The 20,459-nt window shown below is 45.7% G+C and overlaps 1 protein-coding gene across 1 annotated transcript in view; it reads left to right on the forward strand.

Moving 5' to 3' along the window:
• The window catches only part of LOC145850366 (centrosomal protein of 112 kDa), a 244,797-nt gene that overhangs the window by 13,601 nt on the left and 210,737 nt on the right, over positions 1-20,459 (forward strand). Inside the window, exon 2 of the mRNA XM_082972797.1 lies at positions 267-473. Coding sequence (XP_082828923.1) covers positions 408-473 — 66 coding nt within the window. The 5' untranslated portion in view covers positions 267-407. The remainder of the gene's footprint in view (positions 1-266; positions 474-20,459) is intronic.

Here is a 20,459-nt window from a genome sequence, read left to right on the forward strand (position 1 = left end):
GTGTGTGCATGAGTGTGTGTATATGTGTGTGCTGCACATGAATTGTTAAAGTTGTGGGCACTAAAAAGTAACTTTTTAAATACTCTGTACCACTGATCTGACAAACATTTGCTAGGAGACGAACAAGCCCAGTGTGACACTTAGTGTTGCAGTTGTTCTGCCAATACCACGGCAGGACATGACTTATTAGTGTCTCCAAACAGTAGTGTCTTAGTGTGCTACCTCTTTCCTGACGTGAGTGTACCTGTGTATCTCCCTGACCCCAGGTCATCTCTGTGTCCTCTCTGAGGGACGAGCTGCAGCAGGCCCACAGCCAGAGGAAGTAGCAGCTGCGGGTGCTCAGGGAGGAGGAGAGGCAGCGCGCGGCCCAGGACCAGGACGCCTCCCTGGGCAGGCTGAGAGCCGAGATGGACCACATCCGCCTGGAGCTGGAGACGAGCCACAAGGCTGAGAGACAACTGGCCCAGGATAAGGTGGGTGATGGGGTTGGGACATGGCACTGCCAGGGGAGAAGAGAAGAGAGAGAGAACCCAGGATAAGGTAGCTATGGGGGTCAGGACATGGCACTGCCAGGGGAGAAGGGAAGAGAGAGAGAACCCAGGATAAGGTGGGTGATGGGGTCGAGGTTGGGAAATGGCACTGCCAGGGGAGAAGGGAAGAGAGAGAGAACCCAGGATAAGGTAGGTGATGGAATGTGAGGTGAGAGATGGGTGGGCTAGGGACATAGCACCGCCACAATTCAAGGACATCCTCCCTCTTCTCCTCCATTTCCACCCTCTGTCCTCTTTTCATAGTCTCCCACCCCTCCATGGCACTCCCAGTAGAGAAGACCAGGGTACAGAGGTGGGGTAGTATACAAATGGAGAATCAGTTATGCTCCAGTATACCAGAGTTGTCCTGTTATTGGTATGTAGGACATAACGGAGTGCTTATCAGATGGAAGCTTTTAACACTAGGTCTGCTGGGTGTCCATGGACCCCCCCTTTAAGCTTATGTCATTCTGACTGCAACATTCTAACAGTGGAATTCATATATTTCATATATGCTATAGCAAAAATAATGTGGTTGTGTTTATGAAGGCCTTGGGTAACATTACAATATGAGTTGTATTTGATTTCAAATAACACAATAGCATTTTCATTAGTTTATGTTACTGTAGGCTATATGTAAAAACAAAGAAACGCCAGAATTCAAGTGTTCAATCAATTTTATTTGTGGAGTACCTTTGTTACAACAATGAAAGAGAAAGCATATGCTTTGTAACAGGGTAACAGCTTATTTTTATAACAATAAAAATGTATATATTTACCCCAACCACCAAGAAGCACGGTCAAAAGACACGGTCAAATGACAACATTTTTGTAACTTTCACTTGCTTGACACAACCTTTATTTGGTTGTAGTAAATCAAATCAAATCCAAATCAAATTTTATTGGTCACATACACATGGTTAGCAGATGTTAATGTGACTGTAGCAAAATGCTTGTGCTTCTAGTTCCAACCATGCAGTAATATCTAACAAGTAAACTAACAATTTCATAACAACTACCTTATACACACAAGTGTAAAGGAATGAATAAGAATATGTACATATAAATATATGGATGAGCGATGGCCGAACAGCATAGGCAAGATGCAGTAGATGGTATAGAGTACAGTATATACAGTCGTGGCCAAATGTTTTGAGAATGACACAAATGTTAATTTCCACAAAGTTTGCTGCTTCAGTGTCTTTAGATATTTTTGTCAGATGCGACTATGGAATACTGAAGTATAATTACAAGCATTTCATAAGTGTCAAAGGCGTTTATTGGCAATTACATGAAGTTGATGCAAAGAGTCAATATTTGCTGTGTTGACCCTTCTTTTTCAAGACCTCTGCAATCCACCCTGGCATGCTGTCAATTAACTTCTGGGCCACATCCTGACTGATGGCAGCTCTTTCTTGCATAATCAATGCTTGGAGTTTGTCAGAATTTGTGGGGTTTTGTTTGTCCACCCGCCTCTTGAGGATTGACCACAAGTTCTCAATGGGATTAAGGTCTGGGGAGTTTCCTGGCCATAAACCCAAAATATCGATGTTTTGTTCCCCGAGCCACTTAGTTATCACTTTTGCCTTATGGCAAGGTGCTCCATCATGCTGGAAAAGGCATTGTTCGTCACCAAACTGTTCCTGGATGGTTGGGAGAAGTTTCTCTCGGAGGATGTGTTGGTACCATTCTTTATTCATGGCTGTGTTCTTAGGCAAAATTGTGAGTAAGCCTACTCCCTTGGCTGAGAAGCAACCCCACACATGAATGGTCTGAGGATGCTTTACTGTTGGCATGACACAGGACTGATGGTAGCGCTCACCTTGTCTTCTTCGGACAAGCTTTTTCCCGGTTTCCCCAAACAATCGGAAAGGGAATTAATCTGAGAAAATGACTTTACCCCAGTCCTCAGCAGTCCAATCCCTGTACCTTTTGCAGAATATCAGTCTGTTCCTGATGTTTTTCCTGGAGAGAATTGGCTTCTTTGTTGCCCTTCTTGACACCAGGCCATCCTCCAAAAGTCTTCGCCTCACTGTGCGTGCAGATGCACTCACACCTGCCTGCTGCCATTCCTGAGCAAGCTCTGTACTGGTGGTGCCCCGATCCTGCAGCTGAATCAACTTTAGGAGATGGTCCTGGCGCTTGCTAGACTTTCTTGGGCGCCCTGAAGCCTTCTTCACAACAATTGAACCGCTCTCCTTGAAGTTCTTGATGATCCGATAAATGGTTGATTTAGGTGCAATCTTACTGGCAGCAATATCCTTGCCTGTGAAGCCCTTTTTGTGCAAAGCAATGATGACGGCATGTGTTTCCTTGCAGGTAACCATTGTTGACAGAGGAAGAACAATGATTCCAAGCACCACCCTCCTTTTGAAGCTTCCAGTCTGTTATTTGAACTCAATCAGCATGACAGAGTGGTCTCCAGCCTTGTCCTCGTCAACACTCACACCTGTGTTAACGAGATAATCACTGACATGATGTCAGCTGGTCCTTTTGTGGCAGGGCTGAAATGCAGTGGAAATGTTTTTTGGGGATTCAGTTCATTTGCATGGCAAAGAGGGACTTTGCAATTAATTGCAATTCATCTAATCACTCTTCATAACATTCTGGAGTATATGCAAATTGCCATCATTCAAACTGAGGCAGAAGACTTTGAAAATTAATATTTGTGTCATTCTCAAAACTTTTGCCCACGACTGTACATATGAGATGAGTAATGTAGGGTATGTAAACATTATATAAAGTGGCATTGTTTAAAGTGACTAGTGATACATTTATTACATCCAATTTTTTATTATTGAAGTGGCTAGAGTTTTGAGTCAGTATGTTGTCAGCAGCCACTCAATGTTAGTGATGGCTGTTTAACACTCTGATGGCCTTGAGATAGAAGCTGTTTTTCAGTCTCTCGGTCCCAGCTTTGATGCACCTGTACTGACCCCGCCTTCTTGATGATAGCGGGGTGAACAGGCAGTGGCTCAGGTGGTTGATGTCTTTGATGATCTTTTTGGTGGTGTAGGTGTCCTGTAGGGCAGGTAGTTTGCCCCCGGTGATGCGTTGTGCAGACCGCACCACCCTCTGGAGAGATTTCCGGTTGTGGGCGGAGCAGTTGCCGTACCAGGCGATGATACTGCCCGACAGGATGCTCTCGATTGTGCATCTGTAAAAGTTTGACTGTTTTTGGTGACAAGCCAAATTTCTTCAGCCTCCTGAGGTTGAAGAGGCGCTGTTGCGCCTTCTTCACCACGCTGCCTCTGACACTCACGCCTGCTGCCCCATGTGGATATTTTCCCAGAGGTTGAAAGCGGTTCAGCATGTATAATTACGCACACTCTCGCTGAATAGTCCGCTTTTGGTATTTTTGGCATTTTATTAGAATCCCTATTAGCTGTTGCAAAAGCAGCAGCCTCTGTTCCTGGGGTCCAAACAAAACATGAAATATGACATAATACGTAATATTAATAGACAAGAACAGCTCAAGGACAGAACTACATCAATTTAAACAAAGACACACGTAGACAAGATTTTTTATTTTTTTATTTCACCTTTATTTAACCAGGTAGGGAAGTTGAGAAGAAGTTCTCATTTACAACTGCGAACTGGCCAAGATAAAGCAAAGCAGTTCGACACATATAACAACACAGAGTTACACATGGAGTAAAACAAACATACAGTCAATAATACAGTAGAAAAATAAGTCTATATACAATGTGAGCAAATGAGGTGAGATAAGGGAGGTAAAGGCAATAAATAGGCCATGGTGGCAAAGTAAATACAATATAGTAATTAAAACACTGGAATGGTAGATTTGACAGTAGATGAGTGTGCAAAGTAGAAATAATGGGGTGCAAAGGAGCAAAATAAATAAATAAATACAGTAGGGGAAGAGGTAGTTGTTTGGGCTATTTATAGACGGGCTATGTACAGGTGCAGTGATCTGTGAGCTGCTCTGACAGCTGGTGCTTAACGCTAGTGAGGGAGATAAGTGTTTCCAGTTTCAGAGATTTTTTTAGTTCGTTCCAGTCATTGGCAGCAGAGAACTGGAAGGAGAGGCGGCCAAAGGAGGAATTGGCTTTAGGGGTGACAAGTGAGATATACCTGCTGGAATGCGTGCTACGGGTGGGTGCAGCTATGGTGACCAGTGAGCAGAGATAAGTCGGCACTTTACCTAGCAGGGTCTTGTAGATGACCTGGAGCCAGTGGGTTTGGCGACGAGTATGATGCGAGGGCCAGCCAACGAGAGCGTACAGGTCACAGGGGTGGGTAGTATATGGGGCTTTGGTGACAAAAGGGATGGCACTGTGATAGACTGCATCCAATTTGTTGAGTAGGGTGTTGGAGGCTATTTTGTAAATGACATCGCCAAAGTCGAGGATCGGTAAGATGGTCAGTTTTACGAGGGTATGTTTGGCAGCATGAGTGAAGGATGCTTTGTTGCGAAATAGGAAGCCAATTCTAGATTTAACTTTGGATTGGAGATGTTTATGTGAGTCTGGAAGAAGGAGAGTTTACCGTCCAGAGTAGTGATGCTGGACGGGTGGGCAGGTGCAGGCAGCGATCGGTTGAAGAGCATGCATTTAGTTTTACTTGTATTTAAGAGCAGTTTTAGGCCACGGAAGGAGAGTTGTATGGCATTGAAGCTCGTCTGGAGGGTTGTTAACACAGTGTCCAAAGAAGGGCCAGAAGTATACAGAATGGTGTCGTCTGCATAGAGGTGGATCAGAGACTCACCAGCAGCAAGAGTGACATCATTGATATATACAGAGAAGAGAGTCGGCCCAAAAATTGGACCCTGTGGCACCCCATAGAGACTGCCAGAGGCCCGGACAACAGGCCCTCAGATTTGACACACTGAACTCTGTCGGAGAAGTAGTTGGTGAACCAGTCGAGGCAATCATTTGAGAAACCAAGGCTGTTGAGTCTGCCGATGAGGATGTGGTGATTGACAGAGTCGAAAGCCTTGGCTAGGTCAATGAATACGGCTGCACAGTACTGTTTCTTATCGATGGCGGTTAAGATATTGTTTAGGACTTTGAGCATGGCTGAGATGCACCCATGACCAGCTCTGAAACCAAATTGCATAGCGGAGAAGGTACGGTGGGATTCGAAATGGTCGGTGATCTGTTTAACTTGGCTTTCGAAGAGGCAGGGTAGGATAGATATAGGTTTGTAGCAGTTTGGGTCAAGAGTGTCCCCCCCTTTGAAGAGGGGGATGACTGCTGCTGCTTTCCAATCTTTGGGAATCTCAGACGACACGAAAGAGAGGTTGAACAGGCTAGTAATAGGGGCTGCAACAATTTCGGCAGATAATTTTAGAAAGAAAGGGTCCAGATTGTCTAGCCCGGCTGATTTGTGGTGGTCCAGATTTTGCAGCTCTTTCAGAACATCAGCTGACTGGATTTGGGAGAAGGAGAAATGGGGAAGGCTTGGGCGAGTTGCTGTGGGGGGTGCAGTGCTGTTGACCGGGGTAGGGGTGGCCAGGTGGAAAGCATGGCCAGCCGTAGAAAAATGCTTATTGAAATTCTCAATTATAGTGGATTTATCGGAGGTGACAGAGTTTCCTATCCTCAGTGCAGTGGGCAGCTGGGAGGAGGTGCTCTTATTCTCCATGGACTTTACAATGTCCCAGAACTTTTTTGAGTTTGTGTTGCAGGAAGCATATTTCTGCTTGAAAAAGCTAGCCTTGGCTTTTCTAACTGCCTGTGTATATTGGTTTTTAACTTCCCTAAAAAGTTGCATTTCACGGGGGCTGTTCGATGCTAATGCAGAACGCCACAGGATGTTTTTGTGTTGGTTAAGGGCAGTCAGGGCTTGAGAGAACCAAGGGCTATATCTGTTCCTGGTTCTAAATTTCTTGAATGGGGCATGCTTATTTAAGATGGTGAGGAAGGCATTTAAAAAAAATAAACAGGCATCCTCTACTGACGGGATGAGGTCGATATCCTTCCAGGATACCCAGGCCAGGTCGATTAGAAAGGCCTGCTCGCTGAAGTGTTTCAGGGAGCGTTTGATAGTGATGAGTGGAGGTCGTTTGACCGCTGACCCATTACGGATGCAGGCAATGAGGCAGTGATCGCTGAGATCTTGGTTGAAAACAGCAGAGGTGTATTTAGAGGGCAAGTTGGTTAGGATGATATCTATGAGGGTGCCCGTGTTTACTGCATTGGGGTTGTACCTGGTAGGTTCATTGATAATTTTTGTGAGATTGAGGGCATCAAGCTTAGATTGTAGGATGGCCGAGGTGTTAAGTATTTCACAGTTTAGGTCACCTAGCAGCACAAGCTCTGAAGATAGATGGGGGGCAATCAGTTCACATATGGTATCCAGAGCACAGCTGGAGGCAGAGGGTGGTCTATAGCAGGCGGCAACGGTGAGAGACTTGTTTTTAGAGAGGTGGATTTTCAAAAGTAGAAGTTCATATTGTTTGGGTGCAGACATGGATAGTCGGACAGAACTCTGCAGGCTATCTCTGCAGTGGATTGCAACACCGCCCCCTTTGGCCGTTCTATCTTGTCTGAAAATGTTTTAGTTAGGGATGGAGATTTCAGAGTTATTGGTGGTCTTCCTGAGCCTGGATTCAGACACGGCTAAGACATCCGGGTTGGCAGAGTGTGCTAAAGCAGTGAACAAAACAAACTTAGGGAGGATGCTTCTAATGTTAACATGCATGAAACCAAAGCTTTTACGGTTACAGAAGTCATCAAAAGCGAGCGCCTGGGGAATAGGAGTGGAGCTAGGCACTGCAGGGCCTGGATTCACCTCTACATCGCCAGAGGAACAGAGGAGGGGTAGGCTAAGGGTATGGCTAAAAGCCATGGGAATTGTACATCTAGGACGTCCGGAACAGAGAGTAAAAGGAGCAGGTTTCTGGGGGCGATAAAATAGATTCAAGGTATGGTGTACAGACAAAGGTATGGTAGGATGTGAATACAGTGGAGGTAAACCTAGGCACTGAGTGATGATGAAAGAGATATTGTCTCTAGAAACATCATTGAAACCAGGTGATGTCATCGCATGTGTGGGTGGTGGAACTGAAAGGTTGGATAAGGTATAATGAGCAGGGCTAGAGGCTCTACAGTGAAATAAGCCAATAAACACTAACCAGAACAGCAATGGACAAGGCATATTGACATTAAGGAGAGGCATGCTTAGCCGAGTGATCATAAGGGTCCAGTGAGTAGTGAGGTTGGTTGGGGTCATGGCGATTCAGACAGCTAGCCGAGCCATGGGTATCAAGCTAGCAGAAGATGGAGGTCTGTTTTTAGCCACCCCGTGCGTTTCCGTCGGTAGATTAGTGGGTTCCGTGTGGTAGAGGGGACCAATCCAATTGTCAAAATAGTTATTGTTATAGTGGCCCAAGAAGATTGTTCGATAGACCTGTTCAGATAGCAGCCAATATGCTCAAGACAGCTAATGATTAGCGGGCCGCAGTTAGCAGATGGGCGTTCAGGTTACGTTGCGATGGAGGGGCCAGTTGAATAACTCCCTCGGGCAGATAATGTCGGAATTCCAGTCGTGAAGGCCCGATGGGGCTCCGCATCGGCATTAAAACGGGTCCGGATAGGTGATTGTAGCCCCGGAGTGGCTGATGGACCTCTTCAGCTGGCTAGCTCCGGGATAATTGGTGTTTGCTCCAGAATTGACGTTAGCCAATAGTCACTCGGATAGCAGCTAGTTAGCTGCAAGATCCAGGTGTAAATGTCCAGAGCTTGCGGTAGAAATTCGGGGATATGGAGAGAAAATAGGTCCGGTATGCTCTGGTCTGAGTCGCGTTGTACAAAACTGGCGATAGCTTTACGAGATTAATAATACTTTTTAGAAAAAAAAAATAAATAAATAGATCAGCACCACATTTGGTGAGGTGGGTTGCAGGAGAGTGTTTTGAAGTTGAGCTTCTAGAAAAAATATACAAAAAGATATGCGAAGAAAAAGACAAAAAGACATAAAATACATACACACGGGACAAGACGAGGACAAAGGACGTCTGACTGCTACGCCATCTTGGAAACCTTGAAGAAGCTATAGAAATAGAATATAAACGCAACAGAAGCGTTGTTTCTTGTACTATTGTCTCTTGTGTCTTTAGAGGACTGTTTCACTTTGATGTCCTTTTTCTTTTGTCCTTATTTTGTTAGATATGAACACATACACACAAACCATCTAGGTCAAATAGGGGGAGGTGTTGTTATGCGTGTTACATAATTATGCGTCTTTCGCTTCCCCTCGCTCATCAACTCACCCATTCTCCCCATCATACTTTACTTAATGTATTTCATCTGTTATATGTGTGAAATTAGTTTCGGTATAGTTTAGGTTAGGTTTTAAGGCAATTGTCGGGGGATTATCAGCTGGGCACTGCAGTTTCAACTGTCGGAAGGAGCGGAGCTGGCCCTACTGTTGGGAGAAGGAGTGGAGCAGGCCCCACTGTTGGGAGAAGTGGAGCCGGCCCTACTGTTGGGAGAAGGAGTGGAGCAGGCCCCACTGTTGGGAGAAGAAGTGGAGCTGGCCCTACTGTTGGGAGAAGAAGTGGAGCTGGCCCTACTGTTGGGATAAGAAGTGGAGCTGGCCCTACTGTTGGGAGAAGAAGTGGAGCTGGCCCTACTGTTGGGAGAAGAAGTGGAGCTGGCCCTACTGTTGGGAGAAGGAGCGGAGCAGGCCTTACTGTTGGGAGAAGGGGCGGAGCAGGCCTTACTGTTGGGAGAAGGAGCGGAGCAGGCCTTACTGTTGGGAGAAGGAGCGGAGCAGGCCCTACTGTTGGGAGAAGGAGCGGAGCAGGCCCTACTGTTGGGAGAAGAAGTGGAGCTGGCCCTACTGTTGGGAGAAGGAGAGGAGCTGGCCCTACTGTTGGGAGAAGAAGTGGAGCTGGCCCTAGTGTTGGGAGAAGGAGCGGAGCTGGCCCTACTGTTGGGAGAAGAAGTGGAGCTGGCCCTACTGTTGGGAGAAGAAGTGGAGCAGGCCCTACTGTTGGGAGAAGGAGCGGAGCAGGCCTTACTGTTGGGAGAAGGAGCGGAGCAGGCCCTACTGTTGGGAGAAGGAGCAGAGCAGGCCCTACTGTTGGGAGAAGGAGCGGAGCAGGCCCTACTGTTGGGAGAAGGAGCGGAGCAGGCCCTTCTGTTGAGAGAAGGCGGGGCAAAAAAATAACATGACCTCCTAAAACTGGTTATAACTCCAATTCTGTTTGTGATATTAAGATTCTAACAATTGCGGCGTCCAGTATAGACTTATTTAGGAAAAGTCAAGGACGGACAGGGGCTTGAGTTAAAAAATAGCAGAGCAATAAAAATAAATAATAATGAGCAGTCAAAATGACTGCTTTAGCAGTTCTAGTGTTAAAAGCTGTAACAGATGAACCTTCATTTTAAAGCTGTAACAGATGAATCTTCATTTTAAAGCTGTAACAGATGAATCTTCATTTTAAAGCTGTAACAGATGAATCTTCGTTTTAAAAGCTGTAACAGATGAATCTTCATTTTAAAGCTGTAACAGATGAATCTTCGTTTTAAAAGCTGTAACAGATGAATCTTCATTTTAAAGCTGTAACAGATGAATCTTCCTTTTAAAGCTGTAACAGATGAATCTTCCTTTTAAAGTTGTAACAGATGAATCTTCCTTTTAAAGCTGTAACAGATGAATCTTCCTTTTAAAGCTGTAACAGATGAATCTTCCTTTTAAAGCTGTAACAGATGAATCTTCATTTTAAAGTTGTAACAGATGAATCTTCATTTTAAAGCTGTAACAGATGAATCTTCCTTTTAAAGCTGTAACAGATGAATCTTCCTTTTAAACTGTAACAGATGAATCTTCATTTTAAAGCTGTAACAGATGAATCTTCCTTTTAAAGCTGTAACAGATGAATCTTCCTTTTAAACTGTAACAGATGAATCTTCCTTTTAAAGCTGTAACAGATGAATCTTCCTTTTAAAGTTGTAACAGATGAATCTTCCTTTTAAAGCTGTAACAGATGAATCTTCCTTTTAAAGCTGTAACAGATGAATCTTCCTTTTAAAGCTGTAACAGATGAATCTTCCTTTTAAAGCTGTAACAGATGAATCTTCATTTTAAAGCTGTAACAGATGAATCTTCCTTTTAAAGCTGTAACAGATGAATCTTCCTTTTAAAGCTGTAACAGATGAATCTTCCTTTTAAAGCTGTAACAGATGAATCTTCCTTTTAAAGCTGTAACAGATGAATCTTCCTTTTAAAGCTGTAACAGATGAATCTTCATTTTAAAGTTGTAACAGATGAATCTTCATTTTAAAGCTGTAACAGATGAATCTTCCTTTTAAAGCTGTAACAGATGAATCTTCCTTTTAAACTGTAACAGATGAATCTTCATTTTAAAGCTGTAACAGATGAATCTTCCTTTTAAAGCTGTAACAGATGAATCTTCCTTTTAAACTGTAACAGATGAATCTTCCTTTTAAAGTTGTAACAGATGAATCTTCCTTTTAAAGCTGTAACAGATGAATCTTCCTTTTAAACTGTAACAGATGAATCTTCATTTTAAAGTTGTAACAGATGAATCTTCCTTTTTAAGCTGTAACAGATGAATCTTCCTTTTAAAGCTGTAACAGATGAATCTTCATTTTAAAGTTGTAACAGATGAATGATTATTCCACAGTCGCTCTGACACTGCTCTAGTTTGACTCTCTGACTCTGACTCTTTCTTTACCAAGCAATCATTTTTCATGAGTGGTTACGGTATGAGCTAGGCTTTTGCCGGGGAAGTCAAAGCGTGTGTGTGTGTGTGTGTGTGTGTGTGTGTGTGTGTGTGTGTGTGTGTGTGTGTGTGTGTGTGTGTGTGTGTGTGTGTGTGTGTGTGTGTGTGTGTGTGTGTGTGTGTGTGTGTGTGTGTGAGAGAGAAGCGGAGCGGTGGGCCTGGGTTTGGCAGTGCTACAGATTATGGTTTGGCTACAGTGTGTCACCGATGTCTGAGTTTGTCACTCCTTATCTCACCCCTCAGTGACTGACTGACATCATCTAACTGACTAACTGACATCATCTGACTGACGTCATTTGACTGACTGACTGACTGACTGACATCATTTGACTGACTGACATCAACCAACTGACGTGACTGACATCATCTGACTGACTGACTATCTAAGGAGACCTTTCAGAACCTGTCTGACACGCAGGGTTTAATAATGCTACACATTTAACCAGCAACCCCAACAGGTTAGCTTCCCATTTGTATTCTAGTCAAGAGTGAACTGTGTAGTTTCAGAGCTACATGGAGAGAGGAGGGGTTAGTGTAATACACCTTCAGTAGCTGCATAAGTCCCCCTGCTCTGACCTACACTATCTTGGTGGACCAGACAGGTTCAAGTCCCCTCCATCACTCCTCCTTTCTCTGTCAAAATCAATTCATCACATCACAGTTTACAGCAGGTATAAAAGGTGCAGCAGAATACTTATGCGCTAGCTCCCTCAACAGTGCAGTACATGAGTCAATAATAATAACAATGAAAAGAGTCAAGTCAATAATAACACGTAGTAGAAGTAAAAGAGGAGGTAGTAATAATGGACTGGATGTCTAGTAGCCCCTCCCAGCCCCTGTTCATTATGTCTAATTGTCCCTCCCAGCCCCTGTTCATTATGTCTAATAGCCCCTCCCAGCCCCTGTTCATTATGTCTAGTAGTCCCTCCCAGCCCCTGTTCATTATGTCTAGTAGCCCCTCCCAGCCCCTGTTCATTATGTCTAATAGCCCCTCCCAGCCCCTGTTCATTATGTCTAGTAGTCCCTCCCAGCCACTGTTCATTATGTCTAATAGCCCCTCCCAGCCCCTGTTCATTATGTCTAATTGTCCCTCCCAGCCCCTGTTCATTATGTCTAATAGCCCCTCCCAGCCCCTGTTCATTATGTCTAGTAGTCCCTCCCAGCCCCTGTTCATTATGTCTAGTAGTCCTTCCCAGCCCCTGTTCATTATGTCTAATAGCCCCTCCCAGCCCCTGTTCATTATGTCTAGTAGTCCCTCCCTGCCCCTGTTCATTATGTCTAATAGCCCCTCCCAGCCCCTGTTCATTATGTCTAGTAGTCCCTCCCAGCCCCTGTTCATTATGTCTAGTAGTCCCTCCCAGCCCCTGTTCATTATGTCTAATTGTCCCTCCCAGCCCCTGTTCATTATGTCTAGTAGTCCCTCCCAGCCCCTGTTCATTATGTCTAGTAGTCCCTCCCAGCCCCTGTTCATTATGTCTAGTAGCCCCTCCCAGCCCCTGTTCATTATGTCTAATAGCCCCTCCCAGCCACTGTTCATTATGTCTAGTAGTCCCTCCCAGCCCCTGTTCATTATGTCTAGTAGTCCCTCCCAGCCCCTGTTCATTATGTCTAGTAGTCCCTCCCAGCCCCTGTTCATTATGTCTAGTAGTCCCTCCCAGCCACTGTTCATTATGTCTAATAGTCCCTCCCAGCCCCTGTTCATTATGTCTAGTAGTCCCTCCCAGACCCTGTTCATTATGTCTAATTGTCCCTCCCAGCCCCTGTTCATTATGTCTAATTGTCCCTCCCAGCCCCTGTTCATTATGTCTAATTGTCCCTCCCAGCCCCTGTTCATTATGTCTAATCGTCCCTCCCAGCCCCTGTTCATTATGTCCAGTAGTCCCTCCCAGCCACTGTTCATTATGTCTAATAGCCCCCCCCCAGCCCCTGTTCATTATGTCTAATAGTTCCTCCCAGCCCCTGTTCATTATGTCTAATAGCCCCTCCCAGCCCCTGTTCATTATGTCTAGTAGTCCCTCCCAGCCCCTGTTCATTATGTCTAGTAGTCCCTCCCAACCCCTGTTCATTATGTCCAGTAGTCCCTCCCAGCCCCTGTTCATTATGTCTAATAGCCCCTCCCAGCCCCTGTTCATTATGTCTAGTAGTCCCTCCCAGCCCCTGTTCATTATGTCTAATAGCCCCTCCCAGCCCCTGTTCATTATGTCCAGTAGTCCCTCCCAGCCCCTGTTCATTATGTCTAGTAGTCCCTCCCAACCCCTGTTCATTATGTCCAGTAGTCCCTCCCAGCCCCTGTTCATTATGTCTAATAGCCCCTCCCAGCCCCTGTTCATTATGTCTAGTAGTCCCTCCCAGCCCCTGTTCATTATGTCTAATAGCCCCTCCCAGCCCCTGTTCATTATGTCTAGTAGTCCCTCCCAGCCCCTGTTCATTATGTCTAATCGTCCCTCCCAGCCCCTGTTCATTATGTCCAGTAGTCCCTCCCAGCCCCTGTTCATTAAGTCTAATAGCCCCTCCCAGCCCCTGTTCATTATGTCTAATTGTCCCTCCCAGCCCCTGTTCATTATGTCTAATAGTTCCTCCCAGCCCCTGTTCATTATGTCTAATAGCCCCTCCCAGCCCCTGTTCATTATGTCTAATAGCCCCTCCCAGCCCCTGTTCATTATGTCCAGTAGTCCCTCCCAGCCCCTGTTCATTATGTCTAATAGCCCCTCCCAGCCCCTGTTCATTATGTCTAATAGCCCCTCCCAGCCCCTGTTCATTATGTCTAGTAGTCCCTCCCAGCCCCTGTTCATTATGTCTAGTAGCCCCTCCCAGCCCCTGTTCATTATGTCTAATAGCCCCTCCCAGCCCCTGTTCATTATGTCTAGTAGTCCCTCCCAGCCACTGTTCATTATGTCTAATAGTCCCTCCCAGCCCCTGTTCATTATGTCCAGTAGTCCCTCCCAGCCCCTGTTCATTATGTCTAGTAGTCCCTCCCAGCCCCTGTTCATTATGTCTAGTAGTCCCTCCCAGACCCTGTTCATTATGTCTAATTGTCCCTCCCAGCCCCTGTTCATTATGTCTAATTGTCCCTCCCAGCCCCTGTTCATTATGTCTAATTGTCCCTCCCAGCCCCTGTTCATTATGTCTAATCGTCCCTCCCAGCCCCTGTTCATTATGTCCAGTAGTCCCTCCCAGCCACTGTTCATTATGTCTAATAGCCCCCCCCAGCCCCTGTTCATTATGTCTAATAGTTCCTCCCAGCCCCTGTTCATTATGTCTAATAGCCCCTCCCAGCCCCTGTTCATTATGTCTAGTAGTCCCTCCCAGCCCCTGTTCATTATGTCTAGTAGTCCCTCCCAACCCCTGTTCATTATGTCCAGTAGTCCCTCCCAGCCCCTGTTCATTATGTCTAATAGCCCCTCCCAGCCCCTGTTCATTATGTCTAGTAGCCCCTCCCAGCCCCTGTTCATTATGTCTAGTAGTCCCTCCCAGCCCCTGTTCATTATGTCTAATAGCCCCTCCCAGCCCCTGTTCATTATGTCTAGTAGTCCCTCCCAGCCCCTGTTCATTATGTCTAATCGTCCCTCCCAGCCCCTGTTCATTATGTCCAGTAGTCCCTCCCAGCCCCTGTTCATTAAGTCTAATAGCCCCTCCCAGCCCCTGTTCATTATGTCTAATTGTCCCTCCCAGCCCCTGTTCATTATGTCTAATAGTTCCTCCCAGCCACTGTTCATTATGTCTAATAGCCCCTCCCAGCCCCTGTTCATTATGTCTAATAGCCCCTCCCAGCCCCTGTTCATTATGTCCAGTAGTCCCTCCCAGCCCCTGTTCATTATGTCTAATAGCCCCTCCCAGCCACTGTTCATTATGTCTAATTGTCCCTCCCAGCCCCTGTTCATTATGTCTAATCGTCCCTCCCAACCCCTGTTCATTATGTCCAGTAGTCCCTCCCAGCCCCTGTTCATTATGTCTAATAGCCCCTCCCAGCCCCTGTTCATTATGTCTAGTAGTCCCTCCCAGCCCCTGTTCATTATGTCTAGTAGTCCCTCCCAACCCCTGTTCATTATGTCCAGTAGTCCCTCCCAGCCCCTGTTCATTATGTCTAATCGTCCCTCCCAGCCCCTGTTCATTATGTCCAGTAGTCCCTCCCAGCCACTGTTCATTATGTCTAATAGCCCCTCCCAGCCCCTGTTCATTATGTCTAGTAGTCCCTCCCAGCCCCTGTTCATTATGTCTAGTAGTCCCTCCCAGCCCCTGTTCATTATGTCTAATAGTCCCTCCCAGCCCCTGTTCATTATGTCTAATAGCCCCTCCCAGCCCCTGTTCATTATGTCTAGTAGTCCTTCCCAGCCCCTGTTCATTATGTCTAATAGCCCCTCCCAGCCCCTGTTCATTATGTCTAGTAGTCCCTCCCTGCCCCTGTTCATTATGTCTAATAGCCCCTCCCAGCCCCTGTTCATTATGTCTAGTAGTCCCTCCCAGCCCCTGTTCATTATGTCTAGTAGTCCCTCCCAGCCCCTGTTCATTATGTCTAATAGTCCCTCCCAGCCCCTGTTCATTATGTCTAATAGCCCCTCCCAACCCCTGTTCATTATGTCTAATAGCCCCTCCCAACCCCTGTTCATTATGTCTAATAGCCCCTCCCAGCCCCTGTTCATAATGTCTAGTAGTCCTTCCCAGCCCCTGTTCATTATGTCTAATAGTCCCTCCCAACCCCTGTTCATTATGTCCAATAGCCCCTCCATTGCAGTTAATACTGCCCAGGGCTGGGAAATCACCCATAATCCTGTGCAGGTTGAGCAGGAAGCCCGGGGAAGGTGGTGTTGATCAGAGCCTAGTCTTGACCAGGGCCCATCAAAGAGCCTCTCTTTCATTAGGCCCCAGCCCAGCTGCATCGCATTAGGCCCGGAATGCAGGGACCGCCACGGCACCCAGCGCCATTTTGGATCCACATAGAATAGTTAGTATGGGAGAGAATGACAGTTGGTGAGAGAGTGCATGACTTTATAGTGTATGAAGTATGAAGGAACGCCTCTTTTCCTGTCTGTTTCTCTTCCCCTCGCATTAAACCAATCACACCAGACACGTAAGAGTTGTTTACCAGCCATAACTCATTTTGACGTTTTTTCTTCACTCCTATTTTCCATCTGAGACGTCAGGATGATATTATGATGTCCAACTGAAATTGTGAGTGGAGTTGAACTAGGTTCATCCACCATCTGCAATGTGATAGATATGTGGCATACTTTTCTTTAAAGAGAACTGATGAGTTTCAGCCCAAAATCCAGTTGGTCCTTTTTAGCTGGAAATGCACACAGAGGGTCAGAAGCGAGCACAAACGTTAGGTGAAAGTTACATAGGAAACTTTTTTCCCCTTTTTATCACCAAAAGTTTGACAGGAATGATGGGTGAGAAAAATGACAAGTTCCAGTGCTGTTTCATGGCAGTCATTTCATGTGGGATTGAAGTTGGCCAGTTTCAGATCCATATTGACTGGGCAGGCGGTTTTCTGAGCTGAAATGTCTTATTCTTTTGATGTTGAGGCAGAAAAACGCTGTCCTTTGCAATCTGCCCCAGCCCGGTCGGTGTTGAAGCTTGAAGCCTGGGCCGGGTGGACTGTTTGAAGGCATCTCCTAGATCCCAGGGTAAAGGCAGGAGAAATCCATTAAATCCATGAATGGATTCTCATCAAAGAAGCGTGTGTTTGAGAGAGAGAGAAAGCTGGGCAATGAAATAATGAGAAACAGTATTTTAGAGCAGATAAGATCACGCATTAGATTGTTCTAACTCCCCAGAAAGAATAGGAAAGAGAGACATGGGGCGATATTGGAGAACGAGAGAGAGAGTAGTTGGGGTTATTTCACTGTTTGGCTGCTATTGAGGTTTATCTGCCTCTGTGTGTGTCCATAAAGCCCCCCCCCCCCACACCCACACACACACACACACACACACACACACGTGCAGCCCCGGCCTCCCAATCTCCATCCTCCACAGAGGGGCCTGTGAAGCTTCTGTGTGCCTGATAACGCTGCCTCTGCTCTGGGCTGCTCAGAGGAGGTTTCCTGCCTCTCACTTAACCTTATCTGGTTCTCTTATTTACCTCCCTCTATCCCTCCCTCTCTTAACCTCTTCCTCTCTCTTCAAGCCTTCAAGTCATGGCAAAGCAAAGAGTATCAGGGCTTCCTAGAAAGAGCTTGCCTTACCAGAGTTAGGGGCTATGACGATTTTTAGAAAAGGCGAAAGGTGTTTCCGAGAACACACACACACACACACACACACACACACACACACACACACACACACACACACAGACAGAGACCCTCTCACGACGGACGCACACACCAACACACTCTCTCTCTCTCTCTCTCTCTCCTCACTCACTCACTCACTCACTCACTCACTCACTCACTCACTCACTCACTCACTCACTCACTCACTCACACACGTACTGGCTGTCTCATCCACTCTGTTGTTTCCTCACTAACTAGGCTGCTGTAGTGAGACAGGTAAAGAGGGGGTCCTCAGTGGACAAGTTTCACATTGTAGTGTTGTGTCTCAGTTAAAGCTTCCAATGCATGTTGAATACAAAGGCATCGAAGCCATTTTTTCATTGTTTCCCTCTAATCAGGGACTGATTTAGACCTGGGACACCAGGTGTGTGCAATTAATTATCAGGTAGAACAGAAAACCAGCAGGCGCCAGACCTCGTAGGGTAAGAGTTCTGTACCCATGGTCTAGACTAGGGTTGCACATTTTGGGGAATATTCAGAAGTGGAAACTTTCCGTGGGAATTAACGGTAATATATGGGAATTAACGGAAATATATGAAAATTAATATTAATACCATTTAAATGTAGATGTTTTTTGCATTGGATATATTTACCATATCATATGGAGACAGAAACATAAACCTTTTACCTTATCATAAGTAGACACAATTGCAAATGATTAAATCCTTCCAAAATATATATTTTTAAACTATTTAGTTACGAATTGAACTTTAATTAAATGAGTTGACTCTTCACATGGGATGATTTCACTGAATAACAAAAGGAAGGGAATATTGAATGATCCCCAATGATCCATCGCATCTCCCAAAAACTTTTTCAACATACATCTGTAAAATGATAGTCTAAAAACTAAAGCTTTGGTTGTCACATTTACATTTTTTACATTTTAGTCATTTAGCAGACGAATTCATACATTTCATAACATTTTTTTTCTCTTTTTTTTGTACTGGCCCCCCGTGGGAAACGAACCCACAACCCTGGCGTTGCACACACCATGCTGGCGTTGCAAACACCATGCTCTACCAATTGAGCCACAGGGAAGACTTCCTCTCAGGCTTCCATGTCTTCTCCCTGGACCTCCTCAATGTCCACCTCTTGAACATCAGACTCTGAGGCCTCATCTTCACTGTCACTTTCCAACCTTGTTGAGGATGGCTCGTTGTCAGGCTCAAAAAGCCTCAAATTTGCCCGGATGGCCACCAATTTTTCAACCCATGTATTGGTGTGTGTGTTCCCAAACAAGGACCAGTTGCGCTCTGAGGCGGCTGACGTTGGTGGGATTTGGAGGATGATGGAGGCAACCGGGAAAGAGCCTCAGATCCAAGTCCCTTCCACCAGGTGGCTGATGAGATATGTTGGCACGACTGCCATATTGCATCTCCATCCCAAAGCCCCTGCTTGGAAGTGTCCTTCACCAGACTGCCTATAACCTTGACCTCAACCAGGCCAAGGTGGCGAGACACGGTAGTGATGACACCATAAGCCTTGTTGATCTCTGCACCAGACAGGATGCTCTTGCCAGCATAGTTGGGGTCCAACATGTACGCTGCAGCGTGTATGGGCTTCAGGCAGAAGTTTTCACGCTTTTTGATGTATTTCAGAACTGCAGTTTCCTCTGCTTGGAGCAACAGTGAAGTGGGCAGGGCAGTACGGATTTCTTCTCTTACATCTGCAGGCAGACTCTGAACATCCGACAGGATGGTATTGTCTCTCTCAGTCCGTGCTATGGCTACTGCTATAGGTTTCAGGCGTTTCAGGCTGCTTACCACTCTCCCAAAATACATCATCCAGGAGGATCCTCTTGATGGGACTATCCATATCGGCAGACTGTGATATGGCCATTTCTTGGAGAGACTCCTTCCCCTCCAGGAGACTGTCAAACATGATGACAACACCACCCCAACGGGTGTTGCTGGGCAGCTTCAATGTGGTGCTCTTATTCTTCTCATTTTGCTTGGTGAGGTAGATTGCTGCTATAACTTGATGACCCTTCACATACCTAACCATTTCCTTGGCTCTCTTGTAGAGTGTATACATTGTTTTCAGTTCCATGATGTCCTTGAGGGGCAGATTCAATGCATGAGCAGCACAGCCAATGGGTGTGATGTGAGGGTAGGACTCCTCCACTTTAGACCAAGCACCCTTCATGTTTGCAGCATTGTCTGTCATCAGTGCAAATACCTTCTGTGGTCCAAGGTCATTGATGACTGCCTTCAACTCATTTTCAATGTAGAGACTGGTGTGTCTGTTGTCCCTTGTGTCTGTGCTTTTGTAGAATACTGGTTGAGGGGTGGAGATGATATAGTTCATTATTCCTTGCCCATGAACATTCAACCATCCATCAGAGGTGATTGCAATACAGTCTGTTTTCTCTGAGTTGCTTGTCCTTCACTTAAACTCTGTTGAACATAGCATCCAGCAAATAATGCATGTCTGGTTGGAGGGGTGTATGCTGGGTGAAGAACATTCAGAAATCTCTTCCAATACACATTGCCTGTAAGCATTAGAGGTGAACCAGTTGCATACACAGCTCGAGCAAGACATTCATCAGCATTTCTCTGACTACGTTCCTCCATTGAGTTAAAAAAACTTCTGATTCCAGGAGGACCATGAGCTGTTGCTATCAATAAGGTGTCTGATTCATCATTTTCACCTCGAATAGAAGTAGAGGGACTTTTGTCAGAGGTTGCTTGTTGTGAGCGCTGAGGGAACTTTATGCACTTGGCCAGATGATTCTGCATTTTTGTTGCATTCTTCACATATGATTTGGCACAGTATTTGCAAATGTACACAGCTTTTTCTTCTACATTAGCTGCAGTGAAATGTCTCCACACATCAGATAGTGCCCGTGGCATTTTCCTGTAAATATTAGAAAAAAATGAGTAAAGAAAACCCAAATACAATTCTATGTACAGATAAATAGTTAAGCAGTTAGATTAA

The sequence above is a fragment of the Salmo salar genome, chromosome 03 (genome assembly GCF_965601325.2).
Source record: "Salmo salar chromosome 03, fSalSal1, whole genome shotgun sequence".
Lineage (NCBI taxonomy): Eukaryota > Metazoa > Chordata > Actinopteri > Salmoniformes > Salmonidae > Salmo > Salmo salar.